Genomic DNA, 17,979 nt, shown 5'->3' with positions numbered 1-17,979 from the left:
GCTCCTCTGTCCATGGGAATTCTCCAGGCAAGAATACTGGGGTGGGTTGCCATGCCCTCCTCCAGGGGTCTTCCCAACTCAAGGACTGAACCCAGGTCTCCCCCATTGCAGGCAGATTTTTTACCATCTGAGCCACCAAAGAAGCCCAAGAATACTGGAGTGGATAGCCTATCCCTTCTCCAGGGGAACTTCCTGACCCAGGAATGGATCTGGGGTCTCCTGGATCGCAGGCAGATTTTCTACCAGCTGAGCTACTCAGGAAGCCCCACATCTTTCTTGTATGTGGGGCAAATATCTTCTTCCAATCTGTGTCTGGTATTTTAGCTTTATGTTAAGTACCCTTGGCTAATGAGAAGTTTCAAATTTTTATGGAGTCAGAGAACAGCAAAAGGCTATTTTGAGGCTCATATGAGCACCAAACTTTTAACATCCTTTGTATCCACATGGTTTTCTGTAACTGCAGAGCAGCCCTTTCCTGATCTGCTCTGAGTCCCACAAGGCCGTGGGAGGCAGGAAGAGTGGGGACTGTTATTCCTATCTCATAGAGGATGAGACGGAGCGCCTGTAGCGGCCATCCGGCCTTTGGCCTCCGTGCATCCCATCCTCCTTCTTCTAGTGACTGGCCTCTGACTTTTCTCTGGGGAGCCCCACTCCATCGCAGCCTTTGTCCTTGCAGTCTGGGTGGGGCTGGCCCGCTGGAGCACACCATTCATTTTCCAGGCCACAAGGATGGCATGGGACCTGAGCCAGGCCAATGACAATGCTATTCCATCCAGTACTTGGGGTAGAATTACTGAGAAAGAGGCACTTTCTACCGGTAAATTCTATTTGAAAATGAAACCAGTACTGAGGAGAGCAGGACGATGAGAGGGCTTTTCCAGACATCTGTACCTGGATCTAACCATACCTGAAGCCCATGTATCCTTCAAGCCAGCATATTGTGGGGTCCTGTCTCTTCTGGATCAATAACAGGGTCCTAACACAGACCACGTCAGAGCAGGAAATTAAAGAGCCAAGACTGGACAGCTAACTCTCTTCTTTTAAAATTCTCTCATTATTAAAAGTACAAAGAGACAGAAAGGCAGTTTCCAATCTAAGAAGGAGGGAACACCACACCATCTCATCCACCTCCACCACCTCTGGCTTACTAAACTTCTCAAGGCCTCCTGGCCGGGGCAGGGCACTGTGACCCTGCTGTTCTGACCCCAAGGACACTTTGAATGCGAAGTCAGGATAGAACAGTTGACAGAAATAGTCAGTACCAAGGAAAGCTGACATCAGCTTGAAACTGCCCCACAGAAAACTGGACTTAGTGGAGACAATGACAAAAAAGAAAAAAGAGAATAGGCGGAAGGAAAGAAAGAAAAAAAAAATCTGACATTATCAGCAGCTAGCATTGAAAAGAATGAGTGAAATCCTCACTGTAAAACTTACACAGAAAGGATAAGCTCTGCTAAGGAATAATTTCCACCACAGTGAAAAACAATGGAGAAAATCAGGAACAGGAACAGCTAAAGATGGAATTGCTTAAGGGATGGAAATGAATGAGTGGCATTCCCCTCTGGAAAAGATTTTCTTGATGAAATGCCATTGATATTGATGCACCTCTGAGGACATTTCTAAACACTCTTGTGTGGACAGGCTGAGCACCCCGCCCTGCGGGCTGTGTCCTGCTTCTCGGAGGCGGCGCCTGCGCACTCACCGTGGTGATGAACCGGTACAGAGGCTGCCGTCTCTCCGTGTACTTGACCGTGATGGGGCTCAGGTCGTAGCGGAACCAGATGGCAGGGATGATGCGGCCCGTGTGGCTGTAGGCAACGTACTCCTGTGGCGGAAGGAGAGAAAAGGGTGGGGTACGAGACTCAGACTCCAACCGTGTCTCAGGGCGGTAACTGCACAGGGTCCCCAGCAGCCTACTCCTCCACGCAAAGCCAGGCTTCGTGGACCCCTCCTCCCACACCCTTTCTTCCAAAGCTCTGCCATCAGCGTCCGGAGGGCCACCACTCACTGGGGGCATTTGGGACCCCTTTGACTGCTTAGAAATGGATGGCATGACCTTGGAAGCAGCACCAGAATCAAAATAGAGGCGTCTGAGAGCAGAGCTGTTGAAGGACCACTGCAACGTGGGCTCAGTCTGAGTAAAGGTCTATTTCCCCCTGCAGCTCCTGGGCCATGCAGAATCTACTGGCTTATCCAGTGGCTGTTCACCAAGCATCCCTCCTGTGTGCTGGCCCCGTGCTGGGTGCTGGGGACCTCAGGTGAGAACACCTTGCCCCCTCCCCAGAGGCGCCCACAGTCTGGAGAAGGAGGCAGATGTACAAACTCCTGCCACACTGCAGCGCTGCAAGTGCCGTGACTGAGGAACATGGCGTGCTGAGCGGCCCGTCAGTGAATGGCCGTGTCTCAGGGATGTGGGAAGGCCTGGCGAGGAGGGGACAGGCTAAGCCACGCATGGCCTCCTGAGCACTGTGTGTGTGAGAGAGATGTGGGGAAGGGGCTTCTTCAAAGAAGGAACACAATGAACTGGAAAGCCAAAGGGCAAAGCCCCACCACCAGACTCCTGGAGAAGGCACTGGCTGGGACTGCAAGGATACCAAGGGGCTGAATTAACAGTGCATCCACTTCAGGATGCTGAAAACCTCGGGGGACTCGTTCGTCCACAGCAACTGGAAACCAAACTAAAGCCTCAACCCCAAACGCTAAGGGCCAAGCTTCTCAGGGACAACCTTGAAACCGGCCCTCTCTGTTGGACCGCCACCAGTCCCCGTGGGTGCAGCCCCTCTCGCTCACAGGGCAGAATGGGGCTGAGGTTGCAGAGAGCTGAACACACAGTCCTGGCCGCTGGGCCCTTGCCAAAGCCTCAGGGGAAGAAGCCTTGGGCAAAACAAGATCAGCTTTCTCCTGGGAGAGCTGATGGGGCAGGGTGACTGTCTGGGTCATGGCCCAGAGCTGAGGGACAGAGGAAAATAATAAAAGAGAGCAGCGGTAGGTACCACTTGCCAAAGCCTTTTTTGTGGGCTCAGTGGTTTTAAAAGCACTGCCTCATGTGACAGTGATCTTTTGAGGTGGGGACCATCCCCATTTTACACATGAGTAAACTGAGGCACGGGGTAGTTGTGTGATTTGTCCCAGGTCACAGCCCGAGTGAGCGGCTGAGCTGGGTTTGAGCCGGAAGTTTGCTCCATAGCCCACACGCTTTCTGCTCAGATTGCATCCGCCTTCCCCATCTGTTAGATGCTGTCAGCACTTGAGGGTTCCAGTGAGATGCCTGCCAAGAAACAGGATGCCTCCGCCCCAGACAGTTACCCCAGCACATCAGTGCAGGTGGAGCCAAGCAGAGGGACCCCAAGCCCCCTGGGAAAGAGAGGCTCCCAGCCTGGCAGTCTCAGAGGGCCCCCCGTTCAGACTGAGTAGGTGATGTGGTCGAGAGACCAGGTTCTGGAGCTGGAGAAGCTGGTTCTAATCCCCATTCATCCACTTTATAGCTCCAGGACCACCTCTCAGTGCCTCAGTGGCCAAATCTGCAAAATGGGGGCAATAAGAGGCCCAACGTCAGACCTGTTGTGATGACTGAAAAAAAACGGTGGAGTAGAGAGCTGAGCATGATGTCCAGCCCACGGTGATTCCCCATAAATGACAGCTACTACTCTTACTCCTGGGGCTTCCCTGGTGGCTCAGACAGCAAAAACTCCACGTGCACTGTGGGAGATCCAGGTTCAATCCCTGGGTCAGGAAGATCCTCTGGAGAAGGGAATGGCTACCCGCTCCAGTATTCTTGCCTGGAGAATCCCATGGACAGAGAAGCCTGGCGGGTTACAGTCCATGGGGTCGCAAAGAGTCTGACAGGACTGAGTGACTAATACTTTCACTTTCACTCTTACTATTACTATTATTAGCACCAAACAATATATCACTTTAAGGGGTTTGGGTGGTCCTTGAACAGGAAAAAAAAAAAAAAAAGAGGGAGGGACCTAGTGTAAAGGGGTCTTTTGGGGATACTTCAACCAATGGGCTTCAAGCATGCATGTCCCATGGTAGGGTCACCTCCAGGGAAGCTGAGGCTGTCTTGGCTTGAAACCACTGTCAGTCACCCTGTTCTGAGGGCTCTGACTAATCTTTGCTTCTCACCAAGGCCCGCCCACTTCCCCACGACATTGAGTGTTGGGGTCCTGGGACATACCAGTTAACCAACAGCCATCTGGTGTAATTCAAGAGCCTCACGATTTTGGATAAAGAGCTTGTGCCCCACAAGCCAGAGTATCTGTTGTGTGCTAACCAATCAGGGTCCCATGTCTGAAGGACCAGAGCCAGATACATGGCTGTGATGTTTGCAAACCCTAGATCTTTGGGAAAGGCTACCTGCCTACCCTTTCTCAACCAGATCACACCCTATCTCCCAGTTAGATTTCCTCCCCTTGACTCTGAGACTTGCCTCCCTTCTTTACCCAGGGCAAATGACCCCTTCAGGAAAGGCCCCTTGAAAGGAATCAGAGGGAATCACGCCGGACCGCTGCTTTCGGCCAGCAGAGGGCGCAAGTGCACGCAGCTGCCGCGCTACCTTGTTGGCCACGGTGTACTGGTAGGAGAACTGCTGCTTGCCGCTCTTGTCTTCGTAAACCGTGGGCACGATCTTCAGGATGTAGTCGTGGGAGGCGAGGGCTGTGGGAAAGAGCAGCATGAGGCCGGGCGAAGGGCAAGGCCCGGCCAGCAGGTCTTTTCACATCATTTCAATCCTAAACCTGCTTGGAACTGTACTGAGATGGGGTGGGGGCAGGAGAAGGGGTCAGAGGGGACTGCAGGATTTCACCAAACAACCCCCGTTCATTCTCCCTTTGGGCACCAGGGATTGCAAGGCTCCATCTGTCAGGATCTGCACTCCTGCACTGGACACAGAGACTAGATTCTAGAACAGTCCAAATGTCCCCCAAAGGGCATCTGCTGAGGAGGGGGGTGCTGGGAAAGGCCACTCTCCGGGGGGTTACCGTTAAGTGAAAAGACTCCAAGGGAGGATGGCTAAGCAAAAAGAACAGGAGGACTCACTCCTCTACATGCATGAATACACAGAAGAATTTCCTGAGAAGATACCTAAGAAACTACGAGCAGTTTTACCCTTGGGGCAGGGGAGGCAGGATTTGATAAAAATCACACTTCACCGTGCATGTTCTTGTCCGGTTTGAATACTTGTTACTTTTGAAACGAAATGGGTTCAAGATTTTAAAAAAGAAAAAGCCACCAACCAGAAGAACCACATTTATAGATTACTGATTAATTTCTTTCCCCATTTTCAATTAATGAGAGATGAGTTCTTCCTCCATCTGGCCCTGTGTCCTGTTCCACGGAGACTCTTACGCCATCCCTGCTGGTTGAGCAAGGCCGTGGAGGGCAGGGACTGAGCCTTCCTCATCTCAGTGTCCCTAGAATCCTGCGCAGGGCCTGGTACGGAGTGGACACTGGCAAATGCCTACTGAATGAATGAATGAATGATGGAAAGCTGACTGGTCAGACCCATGAATGGGAGAAGAGATGAATCAGCTTCTGATAAGCATGATGTAACCGGAATCAAACACTAGGCTGAGAGAATGCTGGCCCAAAGCCGCTAAATACCATCCGGGAAAAATGACATTCCCTTGGGCCTTCTGGGATGTGAGGAGAAGCTCAAAGATCCCTCTACTGCTGCCTTCTAGAATCTCCGGTCAGGGCCCATGCAGCTGAAACAAATACAGAGATTTAGGTTTGTGGGTTCTGATCCTGGTCTCCTGGCTAAGTCAGTCCAGAGTCCTCGGGCTCATCTTCTGTAAATGGGTAGAGGATGTGGATGGTGTTCACAGCCTCTTCCTGCCAATATGACATCTTAGTAAGGAAACGGCAGTGCTTCTTGAACTGTCTTGATACCTGACTCCTCTAAAACTCTGGGAAAAGCTCTGTAGTCTTAGGCTAAGCCCAGGAAGACCCCAACATCCCTCTGCTCAATCCTGCTGGCACTGAGATTGTCTGGAGCACCAGAGCCGCCCGGAATTTAAAAGGAAGACACCTGGGCCTCACCCCTGAAGGTTCTGCGCACTGAGGCTGGGGTGGGGCACAGGCTTTGCACTTTAAACCAGGAGCCCCAGCACCACACCTGAAACACCGTGCTCCAAATCCCCATCGCCCCTGAAAAGCATCTGAAGGGATGAGAGTAAAAATGCCCCATGAAAATCACAGCTGTTCAGTCTATACAAAACACAGATGATCGTAAAGAAAAAAAATAAATATCACCCACAAAGCCAGCCTGCCCAGAAAATCATATTCGTACTCTCACGTACAAACTGCCAGACTTCTGTTTATACATATATTTATGTTTAAATATGAGTCGGACACGACAGAGCGACTTCACTTTCACTTTTCACTTTCATGCACTGGAGAAGGAAATGGCAACCCACTCCAGTGTTCTTGCCTGGAGAATCCCAGGGACGGGGAAGCCTGGTGGGCTGCCATCTATGGGGTCGCACAGTCGGACACGACTGAAGTGACTTAGCAGCAGCAGCAGCAGCAAACGTAAATATAAAATCAGATCATACAGAACCTTCTTCTGAGAACTGAACACCACTGACATTGTGACAAGTCTGGGACACAGCATAAGGTCTACCGCCTTGGTTTTATCCATCGCCATATCCCCTCAAGCAGCACCGGCCACGTAGAAGGAGCTCAAGGACCTCATGCTGCCTGAACACCAATAAGGTTCTGACACATCACTGTCACGGCTGCACGCATCTCCCAGGAAAGACCACCTACGATGTGCTCGACCAGGCCCCTGGGGCCAGGCACCAATGTTGTGGCTCATTTTCACTCTTATAAACAATGATCTAATGACTATTATTTTCCTAAATTCTTGCATACTCTCGTTTCCTTAGCTTACTCTCCTTTGAGTAGAACTGATGACTCAATGGAAGTGACCAGTTTTAATGTCTTTGGTATAATTTGCCAAATGTCCACTGGAGACACTGCACCTGATCACACCCGCATGGGCTCCTGGTCAGAGGACCCTCCTCGGGACTGCCAGCTCCAACCTGATCCAGGCACACCCTGTGCCCTGTTGGCCCCCTCCTCCCCCTAAACATCTTTGTAAAAATCCAACCATAAATCACAAGGAAGCATAGGAGGAACCTCCAGGTACCCGCCCGTCTTCCAGCTTCAGCCATGAACAGCACATGTCCAATTCTGCGTCATCTCTATCCTCTTCCCCCATTTTATTTGTAAGCAAATCCCAGACCTCACATCAGTTCCTCTAAAACTAAAACTCACATCAGCCACTCTAAAAGACAGAGACACTTTCAAAGAAAGCCACCACAATGCCATCATCATCACTGCTAGATCATCAACAGAGTCCCTCTCCAGCATCTTCCACACAGTGGTCTGTTCTCGGGACAGAGAGCCGTGTGCTGCCAGGCGTGGTGGCTCCTGTACACAGGTGGTCAGAGAGGCTCTCTCTGAGGCGGTGGCATTCGAGCTGAGACCCGAACGATAACAAGCAGCCCCCATGGGGACGTGGGAGCAGAGTGACACGTGGTGGGTGGCTGGGGACCGGGCTTGGGAAATGAGGAAATGAGAGCCTGGCGGACCCCAGCGGTTCCTCCCCTGCTTTCATCAGCAGCCCAGGAGGAGGAAAGGCTTCCTGCCCACACCCTCCACGGCTCACATACCCTTCCTAGCCTGATCTTCCTCCAGTATCGGGTGGCTGAGGGGTCCAGGCTAACTGCAAGTGGGGGCGGACAGGCCCCTTGCAGGCTGCCCCCACGCAGAACCACAATGACGACCCCACCATATGAAGAATCATCGCCCTCCATTATAACCAGACATCTGCATGAAAACCAGAAAGTACAGGTATATACTGACACGCTGCTGGAGGTGGCACGAGTGGGCATGGACCCAGTCGGGAAGCAATATCCCGACGTAAAGCAAATCCCGTAAATATCAGAGGCATTACTGTGGTAGAAACAATAGACGTTTTCCATGAAAAGACGGTCCACCGAGATAGACTGTGGTGGAGTTGCTAGATGGCCGTGTCCATGACCAGTGGGAAACCTGCAAACTAACTGTGGTTACAATGCCAGGCCCAAACATCAGAAAGTAAACTGTGCTCTATGCTGGGGAAAAATGACTTCTGCTCATGGACAAGGGGGCCCAGTGACACGGAGAAATGAGAAGCCTGATTTGTTGGGGCGGGTCATGGAGGGAAGTTCTCTTTTGCTTGGATTATCCCAGTTCCATGCTTGGTTTGGCAGCGAGTACAGGCACACCTCATTTTATTGCTCTGCTTTATTGTGCTTCAAAGATAGTGCTTTTTTTTTTTTTTTTTTAACAAATCTGAAGGTTTGTGGCAACCCTGTGTTATCAGGTGATAACACTTGTTGGCAATATTTTTAAACTAAGGTATTTACATTATTTTTGAAGACATGATGCCACTGCACACTTAACAGACTGCAGTGTACTGTAAATGTAGCTTTTCTTTTTTTTTTTTAAATGTAACTTTTCTGTGCACTGGTAAACCAAAAAATTCATGTGACCTGCTCTATTGCGATCTTCAGTTCACTGGGTTAACCGGGAACCAAACTCACAGTATCTCCGAGGTCTGCCTATAAATGTACCTCAAGAAATAATTAAAGACATACGGGTGAAAAGCTGCACTCAGGGGAGGAGATGAGAACAGTCCCGGTAATCTGTCTCGCAGGACCCAGTGGGTAGACCCACATAAGCAGATAGGCCTTCCAGGCCCGTTCTGGGCAAGGCCCCATGGGTGTGCACACACGTGTGTAGGTGTGTGTGTGTGTGCTCGTCTGTTGGTGTGCAAAGACGTGGCACACTCTTTAATCTGTGCCAAGGTGCCGGGGAACCTGGGAGGGAGGGGGCTCCGGGAGGGGCTCGAGCGGGAGGAGGGGTGGGGTGGGCGGCTGCCCAGGAGGCCAGGCTGAGCGCCCCAAAGCCGCGTTCCCACGGTGCCACCTGGAGCCAGGACGAACTCTGGCTGTGTCAGCACTCCCTGGGGGATCTCGGGCGATCATCTCAACCGACAGCAATTATGGGACAACAATAACTTATGAAATGGCAACAATAACAATGGCGGCCAGGTATTCACAGAGCGCTGACGGTGTGTCTCGGCTGCCCTCCCCCGTCAGCCCGGACAAGTCACCCTCCTCCCTTCTCAGTCAGATGGGGTAATTCCGCGTCCTCACAGGCCAACCGGGGGAATGAAGCCTGAGCGGCGTGGCTCGCACCGAGGGCTTGGTCAACGCTCCCTCCCGTCCCCCTTCCTTCCCCGCTGCCCTGGGGAGCTTGGGCAGAAAGCTGTTCCCGGGGCGAGAGCGCAGTACGTACGGTTGGAGGTGAGTCTGTCTGCTCCCCCGAGAGCGTTGAAAGCGCCGTGGACGTTGTGGACCTGCGGAGAAGCACAGTGAGGATGCCGCACCTCTAGGCTCGGGCCTGGGGACGGGGAGAGGCCAGGTGCCAGCTGGTCTAGAGACCTTGCCCGCGTGTAAAAGGAGCACCCAGCACGGTCTGTCTCGGAAAGTCCTGGGGCACAAGGCACAGAGGAGGCACAAGCTTGCTTCCGAGCCCTCGCTGCGAGATGCTCAGTCCTGGGTCCTGAGGGTCGTCTCATTTAATGCCTTTAAGGATGGACCACAGGCTCATTACAGGAGCAAACCAAGGTTTGGAGAAGCACTGAACCCTGTCCACTGTCCTGCGGCTGAGAGGTGGCTGAGTCCAGCTCAGGTCTGTCTGACCTCAAGCCAGGGCTCAAGCATGGAGGCAGATGGGAAACTCAGGCACGGGCAGAGGTGGGTGTCAGCACACTCCTCCTGAGACCCCACCTCCCCCTCAGAGAGGGCCCAGGGCTGCAGGCGCCCACCCTGTCTGCAGTGAGAAACACACATGAGCTGTGAAGACACGCCTCCTCCTGGTGGCCGGCCTGGCTGTGTCCCCCCAGGCAGGGGCTGAAGGCCACCTCCTACTCTCCTCTGAGGCCAGTGGGAAACCAGGTCAGCCTCCAGGAAAACTGAAAGCAGGGCAAAGCGTGCCCAGTACATGGACTCTGTCCTCCTGGGCATGCTTAACGGGGGTGGGCGGGGTAGGCCTCCTGGAGGGCTTCCTGGGGGGAGTGACAGCAGGATTTGTAGGAAAGTGGGAAGTTACCAGGCAGGCAGCGCATGCAGACACGTAGGCCTGGAGACTGAGAACCAGAGCTCGCTTGGCCCTAGAGAGGAATGGGATGAGGGCTGAGAAGGGAAGAGGTCATAGAGGGCGGAGGGGACAGGCTCCTACAGTAAGGGCCACTCAGGGACAGTGGGTGACCCGCCCCCTGATCCCAGCCTCAGGCCACTGACGTCCATCAAGCACTTAACAGAGCTGCACACACTCAACAAGGCCACGGGAAGGCTTGTCCCTTGTGCCCGGAGACCAGCTAATGACATGGTTTCTAACCCCAGGACAGTGGCTGTGGAGGCCAGAGTGCTAGAATGTTCCCTCACATCGTCGCATGTCGGGGTCATACCTGACATTTGTTTGTATGATTATTTGATTAATTTCTGTCCTCCTCTCTAGACTATTCAACACTCCATACAGGCAGAGACCAGGCTCATCCTCACCAATGTGTGGAACACCCAGCACATAGTAGGGGCTCAATAAATATTTTTTGAATGGATGATGGATGATGAATAGGTAGATAAATCCTCAGCTAAGTATTTTACATTAAAAAAAAAATCCTATTTCCATCATAAGAAGCAAGTAGAAGGCTATTACTGCCCTTGTGTCCTGCAGCAGCAGACGGCAATGCAAGACCGGCCCTGCCCCTCCTCGTCCCTCCCCTCTCTCCTCCTGTCCCCCGTCCTCTTCTCTCTCCTCCTGTCCCCTGGGCTTGGCTGCAGCCCTTTCCTCATCTCCCCACCTGCAGCCTCGCCTCACCTTCCACAAGGCAGGTGGGTGCTCTTCCTATGACAGCCCCCTGCCCGTGTCAGACCCCACCTTCCTAAATCTAATGTGGGTTTCTCTCTACCTGAAACCCAGCTCCCCGCTCCCCACGCCAGGTGACACTTTGAGCCCTCTGCGCTGACTCTGATGAGCCTCTGGCATCTCACGCACAGAACACCGTTCTGATGTCATGGATACTTCTTGCTGGTCCACTTTTTTTTTTTTTTCTGAAAGTGATCTTGAGGGTCTTTTATATGAAAATGACTGATTGGACGTGCCATAGAGCGGGTGCTCTGAAAGTGATCTTGAGGGTCTTTTATATGAAAACGACTGATTGGACGTGCCATAGAGCAGGGTGCAAGATGCCCCTGCCCATGAGACTTCCCTGTCCTGAGCTTGGCCAAGTCCTTCTCACCCTTCATCCTTGGCTTAGATGTCACCTTGGATGTCACCTCCTCAGGGAAGCCCACCCCGACTTTCCAAGCTGGGGAGTACCCTGCCCTCATCTCCATATCACTGCCCAGAATCCTATGCCCCTCTTCTCTCTTATAATTGCATTTATTTACACTTAGTCTCTTCTTCACTTGAGGGCAAGAATCCACTGCTGTTACCCCAGGGCCTCAGGCAAAGCTTGGAGCAGAGCAGAGATTTTGAGGGGGTCTGATGAATCCATAACTCTCTGAGGCACAGTCAAGGAAGGCCTGGGGCCAGACACACCTACTTTTCAAGCTGTGCACCCCTGGGCAGGTTACTGAACCTCTCTGACCCTGTTTCCTCTTCAGGAAAAATAAATGCCACCCAGCATCCTTGAGGGGGTTTTTGTGATGGTTCAACCGGGCTTCATCTGAACACTGGTCCCCAGTGAGAAAGTGCAGGCTGCGGTGCAGGCTGAGGGGTCAACAGTGCCCACGAGGGAGTGTGGTCTGTTGCCAAGATGGGGTTTGGACTCTGGGGGCGCCTCCAGGGAGCTGCGTGACCCTGGGCCATGACTCCGATCTCAGTCTCCCTGTGCACACCAGGGCTCACAGTGCCCAGCTCCCCTGCCGTGCCAAGGGTCTGCTGACCTGGTGGGTCGCACAGGCAGCTGGGATGCTGCCTAGCGCCCACAGATGGAGGGACCCGGGCCCTCTGCCTGCCTGCAGTTGGTCAGCTCCTGTCCCGCTGGATGGTGAGCACCCCACGTCTATCTCCCCCACGGCTGTGGAAGTCCCTGCGCGCCGGCGGCATCTCACCCTGCAGGGCCTGGTGCAGAATGAGGCCACTGCTCATTTCACTCTGAGCCAGGCAGCTGTTCAAGAGCTTAACCTGCATGAATTTATTTTATCTTCACTACAGTTCTATGAGGAAGGTACCATTACTGTTCCCATTTTACAGATGAGATCACTGAGGGTTAGCAAGAATAAATAATTTGTCCATGGTCACACAACTTGTAAGTGGTGAAGCCAGGATCTGAACCCTGAAAGGCAGGCGGGGGAACCATCGCAGAGCAGTCCCTTGAACAGAAAGATGGGAGGCTGTGGGTGTGAAGCCTGTGTGAATTCACCTTCAGGCAGGGTCCACAGTCCTAGGACAGGCTGTGCTTTGCAGAGTGTGTGGACAGCGAGTCTGGCCCAGAGAGACCTCACCCGCACTGTTCCAAAGCCTCACCTCCAAGAGGAAAACCTCTGGGGCTTCCAAAGAGCCTGAGAAGGCAGTGCTCAATCACGTGGCGGGGCAAAGGTGTCAAGACAGAAGCAGGGGCAACGTGGAGGGGAAGAAGTGAGACAGTGCATGGGAGGCGGCCGGCGGTGTGGCCCCCGGGGAGAGCTGGGCTCTGCACCAGGCTGTGCCCTCTCTGGGACAACATCTAGTGTCTCTGGGGCTGCTGAGAAGGTAAAAGAGGACCATGCTTATGAAGGAAGGTGCTCAGCACACACAAGATTCAGTAAGCCTCAGCATGTGTGGCACGAACGTGTGAGGCAGGCAGTGGGGGCATGCGTGTGTTTGTGGATCCGTGTGTAAGACGTTCCAGTCCAGGGGTGTGGGTGTGTGTGTCTCTGGGTGGTGTATATGTGTGTGTGTATCTCTGGTAGGGGGTGTATGTATCGCTGGGTGGTATATATGTGTGTGTGTATCTCTGGTAGGGGGTGTGTGTATCTCTGGGTGGTGTGTGTATATCTCTGGGTGGTGTGTGTATGTGTGTGTGTACCTCTGAATGGTGAGTATATGTGTGTGTCCAGGGATGACTGCTCTGGTTTGGGGGTTGCCTACAAGAACGCTTGTACACCCCAGTGTGTGTGTTGTGTAAGACCCAAGTGTGTGCCTATGTGATGTGTGTTCAGTGTGTGCGCTCAGGGTGTACGTACGAGCACATGTATGTCAGGGCACACCTTTCAGTGTGTGTCTGATGAGTATGTCTGCTCATGTGAGCAGACGTGTGTGCACATGGGCATGAATGGTGTGCGTGCATGCGCTCGTGTGCTGACCTGGGCCCCGTGCACACATCACCGTGCCTGGAGGGGACCAATGCAGCGACCTCACCCACAAAACGGGATTCCCATCAAGCCAGACTTGGGGGAAGGAGCCGGGGTAGCTAGATCAGCACTGCGGCTGGAGCAGTTACGTCCAGTTCTGAGCCTTGATGCCCCCTTGCCCCGCAGGGCAGAGCAGCCCTCCCCGTCAGCACTGTGGTGCCGGGGGCGGAGGAGAGCCGGCAGCAGAGCTGCCTGTGGCCAACAGAGACCAGGCAGTCAGCGTCCGCCATCCCGGGGAGGAAACTGTCAGGCTGGGCCGGCCGGATGTGGCCCTTCCCATCAAAATCACAAGGACTCTCAGGACACTTCCTTCACGCCTCCTGAATGGACATGGGCACCGACACCACGGCGGACAGGGCCCCGGACTCGAGGCCGACACCCGCTGGGGGGACCCGGACAAGTGGCTCCTCCGGGCCCGGCTCCCACTGTCAGATGCGGTGCCCCCTGCTCCCTCCCGAGGCCAGCCTGGTGCAGAGAGAGCGCCCGCACTGAGGACTTGCTCGTGAAAGTCGGTCCCCTCCCCAGGCCCCAGTCTCAAGCTGAGGCTCTGAGAGCAGTGTGGGGGACAGGGCAGCCACGCTCAGAAGGAAGGTGGGGGGCATTTGGTGGAGCAGAGGCCTGAAGGGCGTGATCCCTCTGGAGGGCCTCTCTCGGTGCCCGAGCAGGACGGAAGAGGCGGTGATGCCCCCCTGCACCCACACCAGCTGTGGCCCGCTCACCTGCAGCGTGTCCCCAAAGGAGAGCTTGTGGATGACGTGGGTCATGTCCGGGTTCTGCGGCTGGGCTGTGGCACTGTGTGTGGACACGTGGAAGTTGCCCGGGACCTGGGGGAGAGATGGAGAGCTCAGGGGCAGCCCCAGCGGGCGGGGTGCCGGGCCTCACCTGGGCTGAGCTTGGCCATTTCCCAGCCGTGGGACATGGCTCTCTCTTAGCCTCAGACTCCTCGTCTGTGGAAAGGGGGTGTTAACAGTACCCACTGGAGGGGGCTGCCAGGCTGTGGGTGGAGGAGGCATGTGAAGGGCCCAGCTGGGCGCCTGGTGAAGGACCGAGGCTCAGAGAGGCAGCCGCCCATCATCAATCCCTGGCTGTTCCCTGCATGGCGGGTAGCCGTGCAGACTCAGGAAGCGTCCTCACACCCCAAACACCATCACTAGCCCGTCTACCGCATCACCGCAGACTGGGGCCGTTGAAGCTGAGACCACAGGGCCCCCTTTCCCCTCTGGTGCTGAGACCCTGCAGAGCACAGCCTGTGAGCGGTACTGCAGGATGACCATCTGCTCAAGCGAGCAGTACCAGAGAGGCCGCCACGGAGCCTCCTGGGGCCTCCCTCCCCACCGCTGCTCAGACCACTGCCCGTGGTGTCGTCCTGGCCCTGTCTTCCTCTCAAACAGACGTCCCACCCATCAGGAAATGCTGCCAGCTCCACCCCCGAGATGCCCAGCATCTGACCCCTCCAGCCTCCACCACCTTCCTGGACTGGATGTGGCGGCAGCGTCCCTGCTGGGTTCCCAGCTGCCACCCTTTACTCCCCCGGGCCCTTCCCCAAAGGTGCCCAGTGGGGACCTTTTGAACCTGGGTTTGGTCCCGGCAAGCCTCTGCTCAGGACCCTCCAAGGCTTCTGTTCTCAAGGTGAAGCCACATCCTCGCGTCCTGCTCTGCTTCCTCCCTCTGGCCACGCCGGCCTCCCTGCTGCCCCGGGAACAGTGTGGTACCATCTTGGGCCTTTGTGCTGCGCCCCCTGCTGGAACCCTCTTCCACATGGCTCGCCCTCTGGCCTCTGCTCCGGGAACCCCCCTCCACCATCCCCCAAGCCCCTGATGCTGCTAAAGCACTCAGCATCACGTGCCACCTTGCCCTAACTTGTTCTCATCTGTGTCCCCCCACGAGAACAGAAACCCTCCACTGGTAGGGTCTGTGCCTGACTTGATGCTGTATTCCCCAGACCCTGACCCAGAGCAGGTGCTTAATAAATATGTACTGAATGAAGGAAAGAATGAATAAATGACATTAATCCTTAAAATCGCACTTTTGGCTTTGGCACCCGGTAACTCCTGAATATTCACTGGAAGGACTGATGCTGAAGCTGAAGCTCCAATACTTTGGCCACCTGATGCAGTGAACCAACTCATTAGAAAAAACCCTGATGCAGGGAGACATTGAGGGCAGGAGGAGAAGGGGACAACAGAGGATGAAATGGTTGGATGGTATCGCCGACTCAATGGACATGAGTTTGAGCAAACTTTGGGAGATGGTGAAGGACAGGGAAGCCTGGCATGCTGCAGTCCCTGGGGTCACAAAGAGTCGGATACAACTGAGTGACTGAACAATTTCTGTTTTACAGAAAAGGAAACCGAGGCTCAGAGCAGTGAAGAAACTTGCTATTGTCACACGTCAAAACTGGGGCGACTGACCTCAGCAGCCCTGGGCTGATGCCATGTGGAGGCAAGCCCTTCAGGAGGTACCCGTCCTTCAGGAGGTGCCAGGCTCAGGGAGATGACCCAGATGAGAGCCTGGCCCTGGATGAGCCCTTGGCCTGCTGTGACACAGACTCAGGACAGAAAATGCAGCTGCCTGACCACACTGGTCCAGAGGGAAGCAAAGACTGTGGGAGTGATGATGGACGGCCCCCAACTCATCTGGGGGTGTTCTCAGGGAAAAGAAGACCCTGTGCTAAGGCTCTGAAGATGAGTCAGGAACAAGGGGGAAGGGCATTTGGGCAGAGGGACTGGCGTGAACAGGTATGGAGGTCAGAAGCTGCTGGGTCAGTGGCACGTGTGAGGAACAAGAAGAGTGAGGTATGAATGAACCCGCAGAGACCTGGGGCTGTGGCTATGGCAGGAGACAAAGAGACACAGGGCAGGGGTGGGATGGGGTGGGGGACTGCTTAGCAAAGGCCCCGAACGCCACACTGAAAAACTTAGGCTTTAGTTCATTCCAGCTCAAGAAAACCTTAAAAAGCTGTACTGGAGGAAGGAATATGGCTTATGGCTTAGCATCCACCAGCCCACCAGTCCATCAAAGTCTGCTTATTTGATAAGCACGCCTGTTTCCAGCATAAAGCTGTGGGCTTCCTGCAGCAATATTCCTGTCTTCACTGGGACCTGAGCTTTGGACTGACGGGAGAGGTACCAGGCCAACAGCCTGGCCTCAGTGAGTCACAGTCAAGTGTGCCCTGGGCTGCTCGGAGAAGGGGGCAACCTGCTGGGCCTGGCTGGGGGGGGCGACAGGAACAACAGCTCGGCAAGATCTCCCTGGTGGGACAGCGCTGCCCACTTCAGGGGCCCAATGGTAGGGCAGCAGCCGAGGGCCACACACAGGTTCTGGTCTGGCCTCACTTCCTAGCTGGAGGCCCCTGGGCAAGGTCAGTACCCACCACTCTGTGCCTCGGTTTCCCCATCAGGAAAATGGGAATAATAACCACAAAGGGTTGTGGGAGGGTTAAATGAGATGAGGAATACAAATCTGACGGCAGGTGTTACTGGGTTGGCATCATGGCACAAACACATTCGAGCCGAGAGAGAGAACAACCCTTCTGGAAGAGGGAAAAAATGTACTTGTGCAGGGTGGAGATCCTACTGCATTCTAAAAGTAAGTTAACCTTCATTGTTAGTTAAATGAACAATATTTACATGTGAAAGTGAAAGTCGCTCAGTCGTGTCCAACTCTCTTCGACTCTATGGATGGTAGCCTGCCGTGCTCCTCTGTTCATGGAATTCTACAGGCAAGAATACTAGAGTGCATAGGCATTTCCTTCTCCAGGGGAGCTCCCCAACCCAGGGATCGAACCTGGGTCTCCTGCATCGCAGGCAGATTCTTTACTGTCTGAGCCACCAGGAAATATATTTTTCACTATGGAAAATGTCACGTGATGAAATTAGAACTAAAGTCCCACTGCCTGCTGCCCCCAGAAGTAAGAAGCTGACAGCATCCGGTGTGCATCCTTCTGAGTTTTTCTAGGCAGTGACACGGGGCCCCCTGTGGACAAGGCCGTGGGCAGGGTTCAGAACTGGGCTTGGAGCCTGGGCCTCACGCGGCCAGAGTCAAGTGAGTCAAGGAGGCTGGCTCCACGCATCTGCCACCCGCGGCTGCCCCGCGAGGCTGTGACTCAGTGACCCACTCCCCCTCGGCACGGAATCCATCACAGGTGGCTGACTCATGCCAACACACGCTGGGCTGAAGAAAGCAGAGACGACACTTTTAGAGCTGTGACTTAGGAACCGACGTCAGTGTCTCTGATGGGCATTCAAAATCATATAGACGGAGCTGGGTTGGCCATCCTGTCCTCCTCCTGGGGGACTGGGTGATTAAGCAAGGAGTCCACGCAGCTGGGGGCTGCTTAAAACACGCGCACTCTGGGATCAGGCTGACCTCCTGATGAATGGATAAGGGGGTCACAGGGCAAGTGTGAACCTGTTGCTGGGAGATAGGGGGGGTGGGGGGCTGCAGACCTCACCGTCATCGCAGCTGCCTTTCCTATCAAAGCACCCCCTGACGGGGTGCTCCAGGGAGGCAATAACCCTTAACC

The 17,979-nt window shown here is 54.3% G+C and overlaps 1 protein-coding gene across 1 annotated transcript in view; it reads right to left on the bottom strand.

The window, feature by feature from the left end:
* The window catches only part of ERGIC1 (endoplasmic reticulum-golgi intermediate compartment 1), a 113,164-nt gene that overhangs the window by 11,012 nt on the left and 84,173 nt on the right, over positions 1-17,979 (bottom strand). Inside the window, exons 6-9 of the mRNA XM_019982892.2 lie at positions 14,174-14,278; positions 9,352-9,412; positions 4,559-4,659; positions 1,703-1,825 (exon numbers count right to left, since the gene is read on the bottom strand). Coding sequence (XP_019838451.2) covers positions 1,703-1,825; positions 4,559-4,659; positions 9,352-9,412; positions 14,174-14,278 — 390 coding nt within the window. The remainder of the gene's footprint in view (positions 1-1,702; positions 1,826-4,558; positions 4,660-9,351; positions 9,413-14,173; positions 14,279-17,979) is intronic.

The sequence above is a fragment of the Bos indicus genome, chromosome 20 (genome assembly GCF_029378745.1).
Source record: "Bos indicus isolate NIAB-ARS_2022 breed Sahiwal x Tharparkar chromosome 20, NIAB-ARS_B.indTharparkar_mat_pri_1.0, whole genome shotgun sequence".
In the NCBI taxonomy this organism is placed as follows: Eukaryota; Metazoa; Chordata; class Mammalia; order Artiodactyla; family Bovidae; genus Bos; species Bos indicus.
Note: the sequence above shows the minus strand (reverse complement) of the source record. Positions and strands in the feature narration are given on the sequence as shown.